General features: G+C 32.6%; 2 protein-coding genes across 2 annotated transcripts; one reads left to right on the forward strand and one right to left on the reverse strand.

The window, feature by feature from the left end:
- Window positions 1-658: 658 nt before the first annotated feature.
- On the reverse strand, window positions 659-4,834 carry LOC123908147 (V-type proton ATPase 16 kDa proteolipid subunit-like). Its single transcript, XM_045958687.1, has 3 exons — window positions 4,547-4,834; window positions 4,154-4,439; window positions 659-1,277 (listed from the first exon to the last, which is right to left on the reverse strand). Exons 1-3 carry the CDS (start codon window positions 4,620-4,622, stop codon window positions 1,145-1,147), a joined length of 495 nt encoding a protein of 164 aa, XP_045814643.1. The 5' UTR covers window positions 4,623-4,834; the 3' UTR covers window positions 659-1,144.
- A 1,787-nt stretch (window positions 4,835-6,621) lies between these two features.
- LOC123904203 lies at window positions 6,622-8,500 on the forward strand. The gene has a single exon (XM_045953892.1). It carries the CDS (start codon window positions 6,674-6,676, stop codon window positions 8,498-8,500), a length of 1,827 nt encoding a protein of 608 aa, XP_045809848.1. The 5' UTR covers window positions 6,622-6,673.
- The last annotated feature ends 10,153 nt before the right edge of the window (window positions 8,501-18,653 follow it).

Consider the following 18,653-nt stretch of genomic DNA (forward strand, 5'->3'; position numbering starts at 1 on the left):
TTCCATCTGAAGGGTATGTTAAAGGTAACACACATTAGACCCAGATTATGTATTACTAGCTAGCTAAGATACATAGGATGCTCATTGGCATTAATCTGACAATGGAATTATGAATGAACAATGTGATTTTTGAAATTGATTGATGTCACAATTGTAAGCATGATTTACAACAAGATTGTCAACACTCAATATCTGGAACCTTCGCTCAAAGAGATTCTTATTTTCTTCACCCAGCATGGGTGGAAGGCTTAAGTGAAGCATAATCGTTGAGAAGCAAATAGTTGTGATGATGATGCATTAGCGCTTAGAGGTTATAGTGGTGATTATTCTGTTTATGTTCAGGACAAAATTTTGAAGTTATTTATAATTGAACTTGCAACCCCCTAAAATGTTTATATAAAAATAGGGTGATTCAAAAGAAAACTACTAGGGTGATGAGTATTATTTTTCCAATAAAAAAAATATGCAAATGCTTATATAATATAAGAAATAAAAGAGCTGTTTGTTTTATAAGCATATATACATGATGACAAGAGGTTAGAAAGTTCCTCTAAAAACTATTAATTTGTTATCTATATCTATATAACATACAAAGTAGTCTTCAATAATAAGTTGTGTTACTTCACAAGGAAACCCAATGCAATGTCAATATCCTGTATTAACTGTACCAACTACCAAACGGACCTTTTATTCCACGGAAAACACAAACTGCGTGATTCATTTACAGCACTATTCATAAATCATGACCTACACAAATTACTAGTCACACTTGCTTCTGAAAATGATCAATGATGTACAGAACTGATACAAAATAACCATACTACATCTCAATACAATCATAAACACAAACAGAAAGACAATGATAGAAGGCAATAACTAAATATTATTGAAATCAACACATACAAAAAGTTTATTTCAGCGATATTTAATCTAGTTTGACTCAACATAATTAAGTACGGTAATGCCAAGGAAATAGTTTGATAGGCTTTATTCCACGATAACCTCGATTTAATAACGAGTAGATAAGAGTCATAAAACGAAAGAGCATGACAAATCTCTACCGTTACCATGCCCAAGTGTCTGATAAAGTTCACAATCCATGAATCTGCGGCTCTGTGCACTACAACCAACAATAAAATCTAAATTACTCAGCTCTGGATTGGCCAGCACGGGAAGAAAGGATGATGCCAACAATGAGACCATACAACGCCAATGCCTCAGCAAAGATGAGAATGAGAATCATTCCAACGAAAAGCTTTGGCTGTTGGGCATTTGCTCTACAAAAATAGTTCATTTTCAGCATATTAAATTCAATACAATAAAATAAAACATAAACATATTTATTCAGTCAGAGTTAAACAATCTCCGTGAACATAACATCATGATATCGAAAGCAGTAGTAGCAGTGGTGAATAATGATACTAGTCTAACATTAAAATGATTGTGGCCTATAATTTAACCAAAACCAGATTACAAGGGATTTATACTCCAGCATGCTGTCAAAGAGATTAATGAGGTCAAATAGCTGTTTCACCATTATATACTTGCAAACATGCATCATGAACTCAACAATACTAATGCTATTTCTTATCTCTACCTATAAAATTATGTGTTTTAAGTAAGTAGAACTAGCTATGAATATCCACCAACCAATGCAACACATGAAGTACATAGCACATCCATATTGAACTATTATGTCAGCATACTGATAACTATTTCTAAACCAGGGAACCCTCTCTTAAAAGCTAGTGCTATCAAGGGGGAAGATCCAAGCCACTTGAATACTCCATTGAACATCGCATAATACGACGCTTTGTTCAACTTTCCAGTTAATCCCTCCATAGGTAGCGCTTTCCCAGCCACCAGCAACCAGCTCTGAAACCAATCGATAAGTATCTAAGAACTTGGAGAATCCTCCGTATAAGCTAGCTATCAAGGGGGGGAAACTACGCCACTTAAATACTCCTCTGAGCATCCCATACTACTCGATGTGGGACTTGGATACCCATAAATATAATACCCTGATACCTATCACATCATACTGCAGAAATCTATTTTGTTAACTTCGAGTAGTGGCATGGAGTGCCAACCCCAAAACCACTATAGCAGGATAGCCGCTATGGCAAAGACTATAAACAGTATACAAACTAACCACTAATTCTAACAGTATACATAAAATACTCAAAAATACACAAAATTTAAAGGTAATCATACTTAATAGTTATAAGCAACTTTGGTCATTTGTCACTAACATTAAAAATCAAAACCGAATATAACTTAACTACTAATGAAAGTTCTAAAAGTAATAAAAAATGAGTAAATGACAACTCATTAAAATAAATTTCTAAAAGTAACCAAACAGAACAGAATAACAGAGCATGAAGAAAGTAAACCAACAGAACAGAGCAGAGAAGACACGGAGAACAGGGAAAGTAAACCAACAGAACAGAGAAGAACAAAGCAGTAGACTTTGGACAAAGAAGAAGGAAAAGAAACCAACAGAATAGTGCAGTGGGCTTGGCACAGAAGAAGAAGTGGGCTTGGCACAGAAGAAGAATGCAGCTTCATGCTTGAGAATAGAGTTTCGCGATGAAGGACAATAGCCGCGGAAGAAATGTGCTCACAAAGGAGATGAATAATTAAATAGGTCTCACTTAAAATGATACACAATGACCAGTTACACCCTTAAGAAAAACAGAACGGTTGACAAAAATGGTATTTGAAGGATTTCACCCGTGAACCCTAGAGCTGCGAATGCGTAAGGATTTCACTGAGATTTGGCCATGATTCACTGCCGCGAACGCCGCGCCAGCTGCATGCGGCTCTATGTCAGAACGCGTCACAGTGGGCATCGAGTCCGCTCCACAAAGCAGCTAATGCGCATGATTGTGCCTTGATTGACAACTTAGGCTGAAATCAGTGTACTTTGACATGTTCAGTTTTCACATTTGCATATTAAACAATTTACTAAATTTCAAGAATATACTAAATGTTTTTCTTGAAATTTCACATATACTAAAAATGTTTTTCAGTTTTCACTTTGTGAGAAAAGATCATTCATCATTCAAATTACTAAAACTGAAAAACATAAGGAACACTGAAGAAAGAGACTAAAATTTAAAACACAATTAGGATTAACTTGGAGCTCATGTGTAAGCTTTACAACTCAAAGTCTCAAATAAGTATTTAGTTCTTAACCTATGAACAAAACCTTATAAATTTATAGGTGCATGAGAGAGTTTAAGAAAGAGCATACTATAAACTAATTTCAACAAATGCAGGAAGTTATTATTTACTAAAACTTATAGAACATACTATAAACTTGCTTAAAAATTATAGTCAAACTCTAGTAAGTGTGACCTTTATGCACATTGTAGTAAAATAAGACGGATGATCTATATCCATGTGGGGAGAAGAAAACAACACCACTAGTGACACAACCAAAAAAATCATAACTAGATCATATACACCTTATCTTATTCAATGACATACAAGAGATACTGTAATATGGATCTAATTCATGAAAACTGAAAAACCACTCACTTTAGTGTAAAGTCAGTAATATCAACAATTGATTAGTGAATCAAAATCAACTATAGATATTATATGTAGATAACTAATCATTCCTATATATAAATATCAAGTCTTGATTTTGCATGAAAAAAAATCAACTATGAAAAAAATCAACTAATGACATTCTTATTTTATTAACTACTCAATTTAAAAGGAGTCAAAATCCTACCACCGACACTTTAGATTGAAAATGTGCCATAATGTGTTATAATAAAAACAACTGTATTATTTGAACATCAAAATACCGACACTTTGACACCATACATGTTTGTCTCAATCATCTCCTACCTTTTATCTACCACACATTACACACATTTCAAAAATGCATTCATAAAATGTCATCAATATTTTGATATCCAAACATCATTTCTCAAAATAAAATAAAAAAAAAAGTGTAAATGTTACGATCACTTTCATTTTCCTACATTATTATAGATATCTCTACATGTCAGTTATTTTCATCAGTAATTCATAAGTATATATCAAATCAAATAAGAAAAAAAATGCATAATTAGTCACAATCAAATAGATTATAATTAAGTAAGAAAAAGGCTTAGATAGAGAGAGAGAGAATGAAAACCTAACACCAGCATCACCAACAATCCCAATAGCCATACCAGCAGATAAACCAGCAAGACCACAAGAAAGACCAGAAGAAAGATGAGCATAACCATCAAAAAGATAATAAGATTTAGCCTTAGGATTAATCCCAGTACTAATAATAACCGCAATAATCAAACCATAAATACCCAAAACACCAGCCATAACAACAGGAACAATCGATTTCATAACAAGTTCAGGTCTCATCACACCCATAGATGCAACACCAACACCACTCTTCGCTGTTCCATATGCCGCTCCCATACCTAAAATTCAAATCAATCAATTAATTAATTTTCGATTAAAATTATGATTATATTTCATTCGAATGATTCAGAATTTTGATTGAAGGATGGCTAAAATTGAGGCTTACATGAGAAAATTAAAGCAGCGGCGGCGCCGAGGAAGCCGAAGAAAGGTGCAGTTTCATCGCCGCTGAAACCAGCCATTTTTGTTTTTCGCGGAAATCAGATGATTGATGAATGAAGCAGAGAATGAAGAAGAAGATAGATAGATCTATTATTATGATTTATGATTTATTCTCACTCACTGTTTTTATTTTTATTTGATTTTATTATTTATTTATTTATTTGAATTATTTGTTTATTTTGCATTGGACCAAAAGGAAGTTTCTTGAGTGGCCATCCGCTAAGTTTGTTATCACTCACACCACAAGTACTACAAAGTATACATTCACATAAAAACAAACAATAATAAGCAAATTACTCACCATTAAATTTAAATGAAGAGAGTTTGTGTTGAGGACAAAATCCTTATCTGATGTTTTAAAGATAACAAACATATTAATTAATTTTAATTATGATTATCTTGTTATCTACTAATGTGTTTTGTGAGAAATGTTTCAACGATAATGATATCATCTGTCAACGGTAACGTTATGGATGAACAACCAATGGACAAGCAAAACATATAAGCAATGAGTAGAAACAACAGAAGCATCTTAAAGTCTTGGCTTAAATGATGAAGTGCTTCACAAAGATATTATTCCTTTGCCTCATCAAAAGTGGTAGTATTTTAAGGAAACACTTATGTAAGGAATATGCCAAACATGGCATAAATTGAATCATGGGCCATAAAGCCTTTTTGGACTAAAGTAATAAAAGCCCCTTTGGACAAACAAAGGAAGCTTCCATCAATGATTGAAGAAGATTTGAAATTCAAATAAAAGCCACATCATACAATGATGGCTTGGACGAAAATTGGCCAACAAGGTGAAGTCACACCATAAGCCAAGTTGTAGCATGCCTCATTCTCTTCAAGGGAACATAGAGGGGACAAGGAAACAACAAAGGACAATGAGTCACCAAAACAAAGTACAATAATTACATGATATTTTTTCCCACTTGCATACAAGTTGTCCAACCCTAAATTAGGAAAGATTCCTTCTTATGGACATATATGGGCCACGTAAATGCAGTGGTTGTCATTGGATTAAAAGTGTAGTGCAGATTGCCATAACGGTAATGTTACTGAAGCAACGATAACGCACTATTCACAGCAAATTGACAGCACAACATTGTGACATGTCAAGTTGGATTTGAAATTCAAATCCCTCTCTCATACGCTCCTCCAAGGTTATATTTGCCTATAAATACAATGGAGCTACATGAAGAGAAGATTAAGAGTTTGCAAAAAGAATCAAATCATATACTTAGTTGAAGCAAAAATCAACAAGTAATAAACTCTTCAAAAGCAAAGCAAAGCATCAAAGATATATCATAAATTTGTGAAAAACAAATAGACAAAGCTTGCTATTATCAATCTCTCACTTGAGTTGATTTAACCCATATTCCCCACAAATATTGTAACCCTCTCAAGTCTTTCTTTCATGTTAGATTGAGTGTTTGTGAGAAAGTCTTTTCGAGTGAAGAAAAGCATTTTGAGTGAAAGTCTTTTCGAGTGAAGAAAAGCATTTGTGTGAAAGTCTTTTCGAGTGAAGAAAAGCATTTGTGTAAAAGTCTTTTCGAGTGAAGAAAAGCAGTTTGTATTGATCCAGTTGTGATCAAGTTTTTGATGCGAAGCAGAAGGTTCTGATCTGAGCATTTATAGTGGACAATCTCACAAGGACTGTGAGGACTGGACTAGCCCAAGTTGGGTGAACCAGGATAACTTTTGTGTGTTTTTCTCTTGGACTCTAAAATCCTTAAAACATACTAAACTAACTAACTGAGTAATACCAGAGTGCTCTGGGCCTTAAACATTTACTTATTCAGCAACTAACTCAGTATTTATTTTGTTCATTTATATATTGTTTATTTTATTGTTGCTAACTATATTTCTTTGTTAATTGTTAACTAACCAATTAAAAGAAATATTGTCTTGAGTTATTTTAAACTCACATAAAAGATTTTTAAAAAGGGTCACAATTCAAACCCCCCCTTTCTTGTGACATTTATTGCTACTTCAATTGGTATCAGAGCCTGTCTCTACAGGTTTATACACTTAACAAGTGTTAGAGGAAAAAGATTCAGGAAGAAAAATGTCAAAAGAAAGATACATTCCAGAAGGAGGATCTGCTTCAAGACCACCTTTGTTCACTGGAAAAAATTACTATTTTTGGAAAAACAAAATGCAATTGTTTTTAAAATCTCAAGAAGTAGGAATGTGGCGCATAGTCACAGAAGGAGATTATGTTCCTACTGTAACTTCTGCTGAGGGAGTCATTTCAGATAAACCTGAAGATGCATGGACAACTGCAGAACAACAAAAGGTACTCCTAAACTCTAAAGCTCATTTATTTCTATCCTGTGCTCTAAGCATGGAAGAAAGTGAAAGAGTAGATGAATGTGATACTGCTAAAAAGGTTTGGGACACTTTACAAGTTCACCATGAAGGAACTAGTCATGTAAAAGAAACAAGAATAGACATAGGAACTAATAAATTTGAAACTTTTGAAATGATTGAAAACGAAACTATTGATGAAATGTTTTCAAGATTTACTACTATCATAAATGAATTAAGATCTCTTGGAAAAACTTTTTCAACTAATGATAGAATTAGAAAACTTTTGAGATGTCTTCCAGTCACTTGGAGACCAATGGTTACTGCCATTACTCAAACTAAAGATTTGAAAACACTTCCCATAGAAGATCTTATTGGTACTTTAAAAGCTCATGAAGTTATTCTTCAAGGAGATAAACCTTTGAAAAAGGAAAAAACCATTGCTTTAAAAGCTTCTCAAAAAGATATAAGTTTTTTAGAAGATGACTCTAAGGAATTAGAATCTACCCAAGAAGAGGCAGAAGGAGAACTAGCTCTCATTTCTGGCAAAATCCAACGTATGTTAAGAAGAAGAGATCAAATAAGAAGAAACTTTTCTTCAGGAAAAGATATGCAGAAAAATGACTTTGACAAAAGTCAAGTGACCTGCTTTGGTTGCAACAAACTTGGACATTACAAATCAGAATGTCCCTTAAACAAATCACCCAGAAATTTTCCCTTCAAGAAAAAATCTATGTTAGCTACCTGGGATGATGATGATGAATTTGAAACAAATAAAGAAGAAGAAGAAGCCAACATCTGTCTAATGGCAGATTCAGAAAATGATGAGGTATTTCTCTTTGATAAAACTCATCCTTATGAAGAATTAGAAACTAATTTTGATAGTTTATTACATGATTCTGAATTCTTATCCAAACAATGTTTTTTGTTACAAAAAGAAGTTTCTGAACTAAAAGAAGAAAAGAAAAAACTTCAAATTGACATTCTTAATTTTGAGAAAATTAACAAAGACTTAATTGAGTCAAAAGAAAAACATGTTTGCTCTAGTGTTTTATCTAAGAAAATAGATGAAAATGTTGTGTTGAAAAATGAAATAAAAGAACTGAGAAATGATCTCACTGGGTTTATAAAATCAACTGAAACTTTTCAAAACATTATGGGATCACAATCTCAAGCTCTTAACAAAAATGGCTTAGGTTTTAATGAAGTTAAAAACAAAATTTTTGAAAATGTTCTTTTACCAGCAAATAGAGAGTTTAAGTTGAGATGTTCATTTTGTAACAAAAATGGTCATCATGAATCAATTTGCTATCAAAAAGAAAGTTATGAAAGTTTTTACCATGAACCAAAACGTTATCGTCACTTGGAAAGAAAAAATAAACATTGTTCATTTTGCAAAAACTTTGGGCATCTTGAAAAAGAATGCTATTTTAAAAATAAACAAATTGTGAAAACTAACCCTCAAGGACCCAAGTCATTATGGGCACCTAAACGAAAATTTCAAAATGCAGGGATACTATCAAAGTGCAAAGAAAAAGCCATGGTTTTTGGACAGTGGCTGTTCAAAACACATGACAGGAGATAAAAGGTGTTTTCTCTCCTTCATCAAAAAAGAAGGAGGGTCAGTTACGTTTGGTAATAATAATACTGCACAAATAAAAGGAAAAGGTATTATAGGTAATAATGATTCTGCAAAAATTGAAAATGTTCAATATGTAGAAGGTCTAAAACATAATTTACTTAGTATTAGTCAATTATGTGATAGTGGTTTTGAAGTTATTTTTAAACCAAACATTTGTGAAGTCAAACAAACTTCATCAGGAAAAGTTTTCTTTTCCGGATCAAGAAAGAAAAATTTGTATGTTTTATACTTAGATGACATTCCAGCTGAATCATGTTTTATGTCTATCGAAAAAGATAAATGGATTTGGCACAAAAGAGCTGGTCATATAAGCATGAAAACAATTTCAAAATTATCTCAACTTGATCTAGTAAGAGGTCTTCCAAAAATTAAGTTTGACAAAGATAAAATCTGTGAAGCTTGTGTAAGAGGAAAGCAAGTCAAAAGTAGTTTTTATCCAAAAGATTTTATTTCAACTAAAAAACCTCTGGAACTACTTCACATTGATTTATTTGGTCCTGTCAACACCACTAGTCTTGGTGGAAAACAATATGGTTTTGTTATAGTTGATGATTTCTCCAGATACACATGGGTTTTGTTTTTGAAAAATAAAGATGAATCTTGTGATGCTTTTCAAAACTTTTGTAAACTTGTTCAAAATGAACAAAGCTCAAATATCATCTCTGTCAGAAGTGATCATGGAGGAGAATTTGAAAATTCATCTTTTAAATCATTCTTTGATGAAAATGGTATTTCTCATAATTTTTCTTGTGCAAGAACTCCTCAACAAAATGGAGTTGTTGAAAGAAAAAATAGAACTTTACAAGAAATGGCAAGAACAATGTTAAATGAATCAAATGTTGAAAAATATTTTTGGGCTGAAGCCATAAGTACTTCTTGCTATATTTTAAATAGAGTTTCAATAAGAAAAATTCTAGACAAAACTCCATATGAACTTTGGAAAAATAGAAAACCAAACATATCATATTTTCATATTTTTGGATGTTTTTGTTATATCTTAAACACAAAAGATAATCTTGGTAAATTTGATTCAAAATCAGATAAAGCTATTTTCTTAGGTTATGCTACTAACTCTAAAGGATATAGAATTTATAACTTGAAAACTCAAACCATGGAAATAAGCATGAATATTATCTTTGATGAATTTGATGATCTTATAATGCCATCAATTGATGATGAGCAAGAAAGACTAACTTCTCAGGATGTTCCAAATCAAAAGAAAGAAGATGATCCTCTTCTTCCTCCAAAAACCTTAAGAATTGTTGGGAATCATCCTCAAGATCAAATCATTGGAAGTTCCACTGATGGAATAAGAACAAGACTATCATTCAAAGAAAATGATAACAACATGGCAATGATCTCTCAGATAGAGCCAAAATCCATTGGCGAAGCCATTATTGATAATTCATGGGTAGAAGCAATGAGAGAAGAACTTCTTCAGTTTGAGAAAAATCAAGTATGGTTACTTGTTCCATCTCCTACAGATCATTCAATCATAGGAACAAGATGGGTTTTTCGAAACAAGCTGGATGAAGAAGGTAAGGTTATTAGAAACAAGGCAAGACTTGTTGCTCAAGGATATAACCAGCAAGAAGGTATTGATTACGATGAAACTTTTGCTCCAGTTGCCAGGTTAGAAGCAATAAGAATTCTTTTAGCATATGCATCACATAAAAATATTAAATTATTTCAAATGGATGTTAAAAGTGCTTTTTTGAATGGTTTTCTAAATGAAGAGGTGTATGTTCATCAACCTCCTGGTTTTGAAAATGAAAAGAAAAAAGATCACGTGTTCAAACTTTTAAAAGCCTTGTATGGTCTAAAACAAGCTCCAAGAGCTTGGTATGACAGATTAAGTGCATTCTTAATCAAGAACAATTTTTCTAGAGGAAAAATTGACACAACTCTTTTTACAAAAATTGATAAATTGGATTTATTAATTGTTCAAGTCTATGTTGATGATATTATTTTTGGATCAACAAATGAAAAATTATGTGAAGATTTTTCCCATCTCATGCAAAATGAATTTGAGATGAGCATGATGGGAGAACTAAGATATTTTCTTGGTTTACAAATTAAACAAGAAATAAATGGAATCTTTATTTGTCAAGAAAAATATATTAAAGATCTTCTCAAAAAATATAAAATGAATGAAGCCAAAATTATGGCAACTCCCATGCATCCATCTACATTTTTGGATAAAGATGAGGAAGGAAAAATTGTTCCGGAAAAGGAATATAGAGGTATGATTGGATCTCTATTGTACTTAACTGCAAGTAGACCAGACATAGTTTTTGCAGTAGGATTGTGTGCACGTTTTCAAACTTCTCCTAGAGAATCGCACCTAACTGCTGTTAAAAGAATTTTCAGATATCTTGTCGGTACTACTAATCTTGGTCTTTGGTATAGCAAAGATTCTATTTTTGATTTAATAGCTTATTGTGACGCTGACTACGCTGGAGACAAAATTGAAAGAAAAAGTACAAGTGGTGCATGCCAATTTCTTGGAAAAGCACTCATAAGCTGGTCATGCAGAAAACAAAACACGATAGCATTATCTACCACTGAAGCTGAATATGTGTCAGCTGCAAGCTGTTGCTCTCAAGTTCTCTGGATTAAAAATCAGCTTGAGGATTTCTCAATAAGGTACGAAAATGTACCTATTTATTGTGATAATACTAGTGCAATTAATTTGTCAAAAAATCCCATTCAACATTCAAGATCCAAGCATATTGAGATAAAACATCATTTTATTAGGGATCATGTTAATAAAAAGGAAATTGAACTAATTTTTGTTGACACAGATAATCAACTAGCTGATATCTTCACTAAACCCTTAGTAGAAGATCGTTTTAATGAGTTAAAAGTTAAATTAAAAATAATTCAAAATCCCATTAAAAGCTAGTAATCCAGAAATATCTAAGGTGAATTAAAAAATTATCATTTAAAATGACAACCCATAAATGATTTCCTTTCTTATTTAAAACTTTTCATCTAACCTACTTTACTAAGTGTGATTATTATATCTGAAAAGGGATATCTTTTCAAGATATCACATCTAATCACTCCCTCCCTCGGTTACTTAAACCAACTCCCACCATTACTCCTCATTCATCAACTCTTCCTCTTCTCACTTCAACCGAGTTCATCATCTTCTCCAAACCTTTCTTCTTCCTTCATCTTCCTCTCCTTCACAATCATGAGAACCAAACAAACAGCCAGACGAGCACCACCATTCAACCGTTCACCACCACGATTCCGCAACCCTTCACCACCACCATCTTCATCGTTACCCTTAAACTTAAAACCCTTAAGAACCTTGTTTCCTCCTTACTATGGTCAACCACCACCAAATCCAGTTGAACCATCTCAAAATCTAAACCAAACACCATCACATCTCAAACCAAGAACAAAGAAAAAGAAACCATCCTTCTCTGCTCCTCCGCGTCGTTCTCAGAGAATTAGGGAAAACTTTGCAAATCAACAAACTCAGAGCAATGTTGAAAAAATCTACATAAATGTTGATTCATCTGATGAAGAAGAAAGTGATGAGGAAGAAACTTTCGTTCCTCCATCGTCCAAATCCAACTCAAACCCTTCATCAAAATCCTCAAGCAAGGAAACTAAGTCAGAGTCCACCATTCCCACTCAACCTCAAACTAAAAAGGGAAAAGAGAAAGTTTGTGAAACTTCCTCTAAGCCGAAACAGAGATTGGAAAAGAAAAAATCTGTGAATGCTATGTTTCAAGATGAAACACCAATGTACTCATCAGAAGCTGAAGAACAGATTTTTCAAGAAAAATGGAGAACCAAGCCAATAGCACCAGGACGGTTTTTCAATTTTAAAGCTCTTCAATCACATCCTCTTGAGATAAAAGCCTACACTGACTTTCAAGGTTGGTCCTCTTTTCTATCTCTTAGAGAAACCTATTACCCTAGGTTAATTCAAGCCTTTTATTTTAAGGCCAAGTGTGATCGTGAAAATTGCACAATTAGAGCCAATGTTAAGGGAGTAGAGTTTGAACTAAACCCTGACATTATTGCTGACATTTTCAAAATTCCAAACAATGGTTTTAGAGCTTATGGTAAGAACTGGTATAGCTTAGCTAAAACCACTTTTGAGGAAGTAAGGATCCCTATTTTCACTTTAGAATCTCCAAAAGACTCTCGAAAAACCTCTGACCTAAACTTTTTGCCAAAAGTCTTTCACATCATGAGTCAAGGGAATGTTATGCCTAGACAAGGCAAGTATGAAAATCTGGATGATAATGAAATTATGGTCATTCATCATCTTTTTGAAATGAAAAAGCTAAATCTACCTTTCATCATAATCAATTTCATGATAGATATAGCTAGCAAAAACAACAAGAAATTTTGTGTTTCTTATGGCATGGCCTTAACCAAAATTTTTGAACATTTCAAAATTCCTTTTGAAGGAGAAACCTTTGCAACCTTTTGCAAAAATTTTTCACTGAAAAATCTCAAACACTTCAAGAGTGAACCTATCTCCCAAGCTCCTGTAAAGGTTTACACTAGAGCCAAGAGAAAAAGGAATGAGCAGTATGATGACACTGCACAATCTCAACAAATTCCTGAACCTTCTGTTGAAGATGAATTTATTCCAAATCCACCTTTTGTGTCACATTCTGTTGAAACAGAAATCCCTCAAAATGAGGCTTTTAATTCTCCATCCTCATCTCAAATGCTAGGCCCTAGAGCTGAGATAAACTTGAACATCCCTCTAGCCTATCCACAAAATGAATCACCAGTTGCAGCTGCACCTCAACCCGAGCCACAGCCTCAAATTGCTCCAAATTTAGCAGTCAATCAATTTGTGAACCAACCTGACCCTGACTCTGTGTTAAACCATCTCACCTCCTCATCCACTAGTAGTGCTCCATTGTTTTCTTCTCCACCAAGCTTCAACCTTTCACCTATGTTCAATGAAAGCTTTAACAGTTCCTTTTTTAACTTTTCACCACCTCAGAACCCTTTTTCTCAACCCTTCTTCACTCAAAACATTTCCATCCTTTCACCCACTTTGAATCTCCCAAACATCTCAAACTTCAATGTTGGACCATCAAATGCTGCACCTAGACCTTCACCACAATTACCAAGATCCAAAGTTGAAAGAATCACCTCCAAAACTAGGAGTGATGTGAAAAAATTGTTCCAAGCTAATCAACTTCTTGATTCTCATCTAACCTATATCACCCTTGAAAACTCCATCATGAGGGATTGGATTTCTAATGTTTTCTGTCCAAGGTTCAATCTTCCAACACCTCCAGCCAATCCATATCCCATTCCTGTTCATGTTATGCCTCAACCTTCCACATCATCATCATCAGATGGCTCATCACCATCAAGGCCTGCTCCTTAGTTCACTTTTTGATGTGACAAAGGGGGAGAAAAGAAAAGAACACAGCTGAAGCTGCAGATGCTGGCACAACACAAAGCGCGCACATTTTGTTCTGTTCTGTTTTTAACTTATTTTGCTTTAAGCTATGTAATGTTAAAAGACTATGTTTTGTGATGCATTTTCATATGTATGTTGAACTAATGCGCCAGTATGTTATGCTATGATAGCATGCATCTGTAAGTTTTATTTTGAAATGATATTTTGAAAAAACTTTTGCTGCAATAAAATGAATGCTTATGTTATTATGACAGCAGGTTTATGAATCATTATTTTGATCACAAGAAAACAAAGCTATGCTTTGAGAAATTATGCAGTTGAGAGATATCTCAAAATTTTATCATGATCTCTTTTTTTTCTGTCAAAAGACAGTTTCAGGATTCATGTTGAAATATGTGATAAATTTCATATTGTTTGATTCTCTGAAACATGCTAAGTTTTTGATCCATGATAAGTTTCTGCATTGAAGGCAGGTAAAAGATATTCAACCAAAAGGATAAGTAATGCTCTAATCAAAACATACAAATGTTTTTGAAAATATCCTTAAAAACTCTGATATGAAACTCATTCAAATTTTGAGCAAAACCATCATAACCATAAACATTCACTTTGGTAAAAGAATGACTTGTTAAAATTTGTCATATTATTAATCAAAGTTTAAACTCAATTTGCTATTGAAAATAGAATGCTTAAATTGAGGGGGAGTTATTGACAAATCAAATGCAAAAGATTATCAAAATCTTTTATCAAAAACTCAAAATCAAAATTAAGTTAAATGTTTGTCATCATCAAAAAGGGGGAGATTGTTGAGGACAAAATCCTTATTTGATGTTTTAAAGATAACAAACATATTAATTAATTTTAATTATGATTATCTTGTTATCTACTAATGTGTTTTGTGAGAAATGTTTCAACGATAATGATATCATCTGTCAACGGTAACGTTATGGATGAACAACCAATGGACAAGCAAAACATATAAGCAATGAGTAGAAACAACAGAAGCATCTTAAAGTCTTGGCTTAAATGATGAAGTGCTTCACAAAGATATTATTCCTTTGCCTCATCAAAAGTGGTAGTATTTTAAGGAAACACTTATGTAAGGAATATGCCAAACATGGCATAAATTGAATCATGGGCCATAAAGCCTTTTTGGACTAAAGTAATAAAAGCCCCTTTGGACAAACAAAGGAAGCTTCCATCAATGATTGAAGAAGATTTGAAATTCAAATAAAAGCCACATCATACAATGATGGCTTGGACGAAAATTGGCCAACAAGGTGAAGTCACACCATAAGCCAAGTTGTAGCATGCCTCATTCTCTTCAAGGGAACATAGAGGGGACAAGGAAACAACAAAGGACAATGAGTCACCAAAACAAAGTACAATAATTACATGATATTTTTTCCCACTTGCATACAAGTTGTCCAACCCTAAATTAGGAAAGATTCCTTCTTATGGACATATATGGGCCACGTAAATGCAGTGGTTGTCATTGGATTAAAAGTGTAGTGCAGATTGCCATAACGGTAATGTTACTGAAGCAACGATAACGCACTATTCACAGCAAATTGACAGCACAACATTGTGACATGTCAAGTTGGATTTGAAATTCAAATCCCTCTCTCATACGCTCCTCCAAGGTTATATTTGCCTATAAATACAATGGAGCTACATGAAGAGAAGATTAAGAGTTTGCAAAAAGAATCAAATCATATACTTAGTTGAAGCAAAAATCAACAAGTAATAAACTCTTCAAAAGCAAAGCAAAGCATCAAAGATATATCATAAATTTGTGAAAAACAAATAGACAAAGCTTGCTATTATCAATCTCTCACTTGAGTTGATTTAACCCATATTCCCCACAAATATTGTAACCCTCTCAAGTCTTTCTTTCATGTTAGATTGAGTGTTTGTGAGAAAGTCTTTTCGAGTGAAGAAAAGCATTTTGAGTGAAAGTCTTTTCGAGTGAAGAAAAGCATTTGTGTGAAAGTCTTTTCGAGTGAAGAAAAGCATTTGTGTAAAAGTCTTTTCGAGTGAAGAAAAGCAGTTTGTATTGATCCAGTTGTGATCAAGTTTTTGATGCGAAGCAGAAGGTTCTGATCTGAGCATTTATAGTGGACAATCTCACAAGGACTGTGAGGACTGGACTAGCCCAAGTTGGGTGAACCAGGATAACTTTTGTGTGTTTTTCTCTTGGACTCTAAAATCCTTAAAACATACTAAACTAACTAACTGAGTAATACCAGAGTGCTCTGGGCCTTAAACATTTACTTATTCAGCAACTAACTCAGTATTTATTTTGTTCATTTATATATTGTTTATTTTATTGTTGCTAACTATATTTCTTTGTTAATTGTTAACTAACCAATTAAAAGAAATATTGTCTTGAGTTATTTTAAACTCACATAAAAGATTTTTAAAAAGGGTCACAATTCAAACCCCCCCTTTCTTGTGACATTTATTGCTACTTCAGTTTGTACCAAAAAAAAAAAATTAAATGAAGAGAGTTTCGTTCATATAAGCTTAGCTTAGTTGATAAGGAATATTGCATATTATACGTAGTTCAAACTTCAGACATTCCACTTATTCACCTTAAAAATGAGTTTTCTAACGCCTAGACTACCTGACAAAAAAATAAAAAAAATGAAGAGAGAGTAATTCTAAGCATAATTCGGTTGATATATATGAATTACATTAATACTAGTTAAAAGATCCGTGCATTCGCACGGGTCTATTAGCTTTTACGAGATATTTAAGTTTATCATTATATTAAGGTAAAAAATGTATTCAGAATAAAATGTTTAAAATTTTATTATATAATATTGTTAAAATATAAGTGAAACCATTGTGTTGTGTTTATTTTTTGTAAAACTTATTAAATGAATAAATTATCAATCCCAAATAATAGTCCCGTGTATATTTTTTAATAAAAAAAATTAGAAACTTGATTAGGAATATTTAGAATAATTTAGTAAATTTGATAGTAATTAACTTTATTATATCTTTATTATATTATTAAAAATTAGTAGTAAATTTGGTGGTAATATTGTTTATTTTTTTTTTATGAGAAATATTATTTATGTTTCTATTTTTATATTTAATTTAATTTATATTCCTATTTTTATGCATATTCATCTTATTTTTTCTATAGTTTTTTTTATTCCTATTTTTAAGCATAGATATATTGTTTTATTTTGTTCCTGTCTATAATCTGTTTTATTCCTATTTTTAAGCTCTTTTTATTATATTTATATTTTTTATATAATTTTTTAGTGAAATTACAATGAAGGATATAAAACTTGCAACATGATTAAAAGTAATAAGAATAAATTAATAATTTTGATGGTAATCGATTTTAATATATTAGCAATAGATTAATATTATTTGACAAAAAATAATAATCAAATAAAGACAAAAAAATTGAAATGGAGTTATACTCACAACAACTTTTTTTTAATTGGATAATTGTAGAGATTAATTTCTCGAGTCAAATATGACTACAATAGGTGTCAAACATCTTAAAAAATTGGCTTAACTACACATTTGGTCCCTTACGTTTATTTTAGGTTTCAATTTGGTCCCTTACGTTTAAAAAATATCAATTTGGTCCCTTACGTTTATTTTGGGTTTCAAGTTTGTCCTTTCCGTCAATATTTCCACTAACACCGTTTGAACAGTACACGTGTCAGTGTGTCCAAGTGCCACGTGTCAGTCCACACGTGCAAATTGACTGCCACATGTGACAAAATTGACGGAAAGGACTAACTTAAAACCTAAAATAAACGTAAGAGACCAAATTAAAACCTAAAATAAACGTAAGGGACCAAATGTGTACTAAAACCTAAAAAATTCAACAATGTTACATTCTCATGACTTGAGAGTAGAATCCGGACCACTGTAGTTACGTTGGAAGAGATTCCCTACACACTTTATTTAAATCATCTTGGTTTCAATGTATAAGTAAATTCAATTGGAGGGGAGATCTCCACAACAAAATATCCTCATTTATACAATTTGAAAGTAAATCCCAGAAGGGATATTCATATTCGCCTAAGAAGTTAAAATTTACACAAACAATGGTGTATTAGAAGAAAGAGCTAAGGTGCGAATAGCAACCATCCTAGAAAAATTATGGCTTATTTGCAACCCACAATAGTAAAATTATGGGTTTTGCCCTCCCCAAACTCAAACCCATGAAGTTCGGGTTTCCCCAAACCCATCCCAAATTCGAGCGGGGATGAAAAGTATAACCCATAACCGTATAACCCATAACTCATACCCAACGGGGATTGGGTATCCCAACGGGTTTCGGGTATCCCCGTTACGCCTCTTTCCACATGAATTTAAATGTACAAAATTATTTTCTCTCAACAATATTTTTTTAAATAAAGAAAGAAATAGAGAAAATGGTTTGTTTAATACTCAAATTAAAAATAAAAAATAAACATATGAATGTAATTTAAGAGATTGTTTAAGCGATTCTAATTTAAAAGAGATGAAATCTAATTTTTAATAGGCTTAATTAATAAAATGGTCCCTTAAAGATATTTTTGGTTTCAGATTGGTCCCTTAAAGAAAAAAAGGTCCAAATAGGTCCCTTAAAGAAAAAAAAGTCCGAATAGGTCCCTTAAAGACATCTCCGTTAATCAGTTTGGTCCCTAAAAAGAGGTCTAAATA

The sequence above is a fragment of the Trifolium pratense genome, linkage group LG2, assembly GCF_020283565.1.
Source record: "Trifolium pratense cultivar HEN17-A07 linkage group LG2, ARS_RC_1.1, whole genome shotgun sequence".
Classification (NCBI taxonomy): Eukaryota; Viridiplantae; Streptophyta; class Magnoliopsida; order Fabales; family Fabaceae; genus Trifolium; species Trifolium pratense.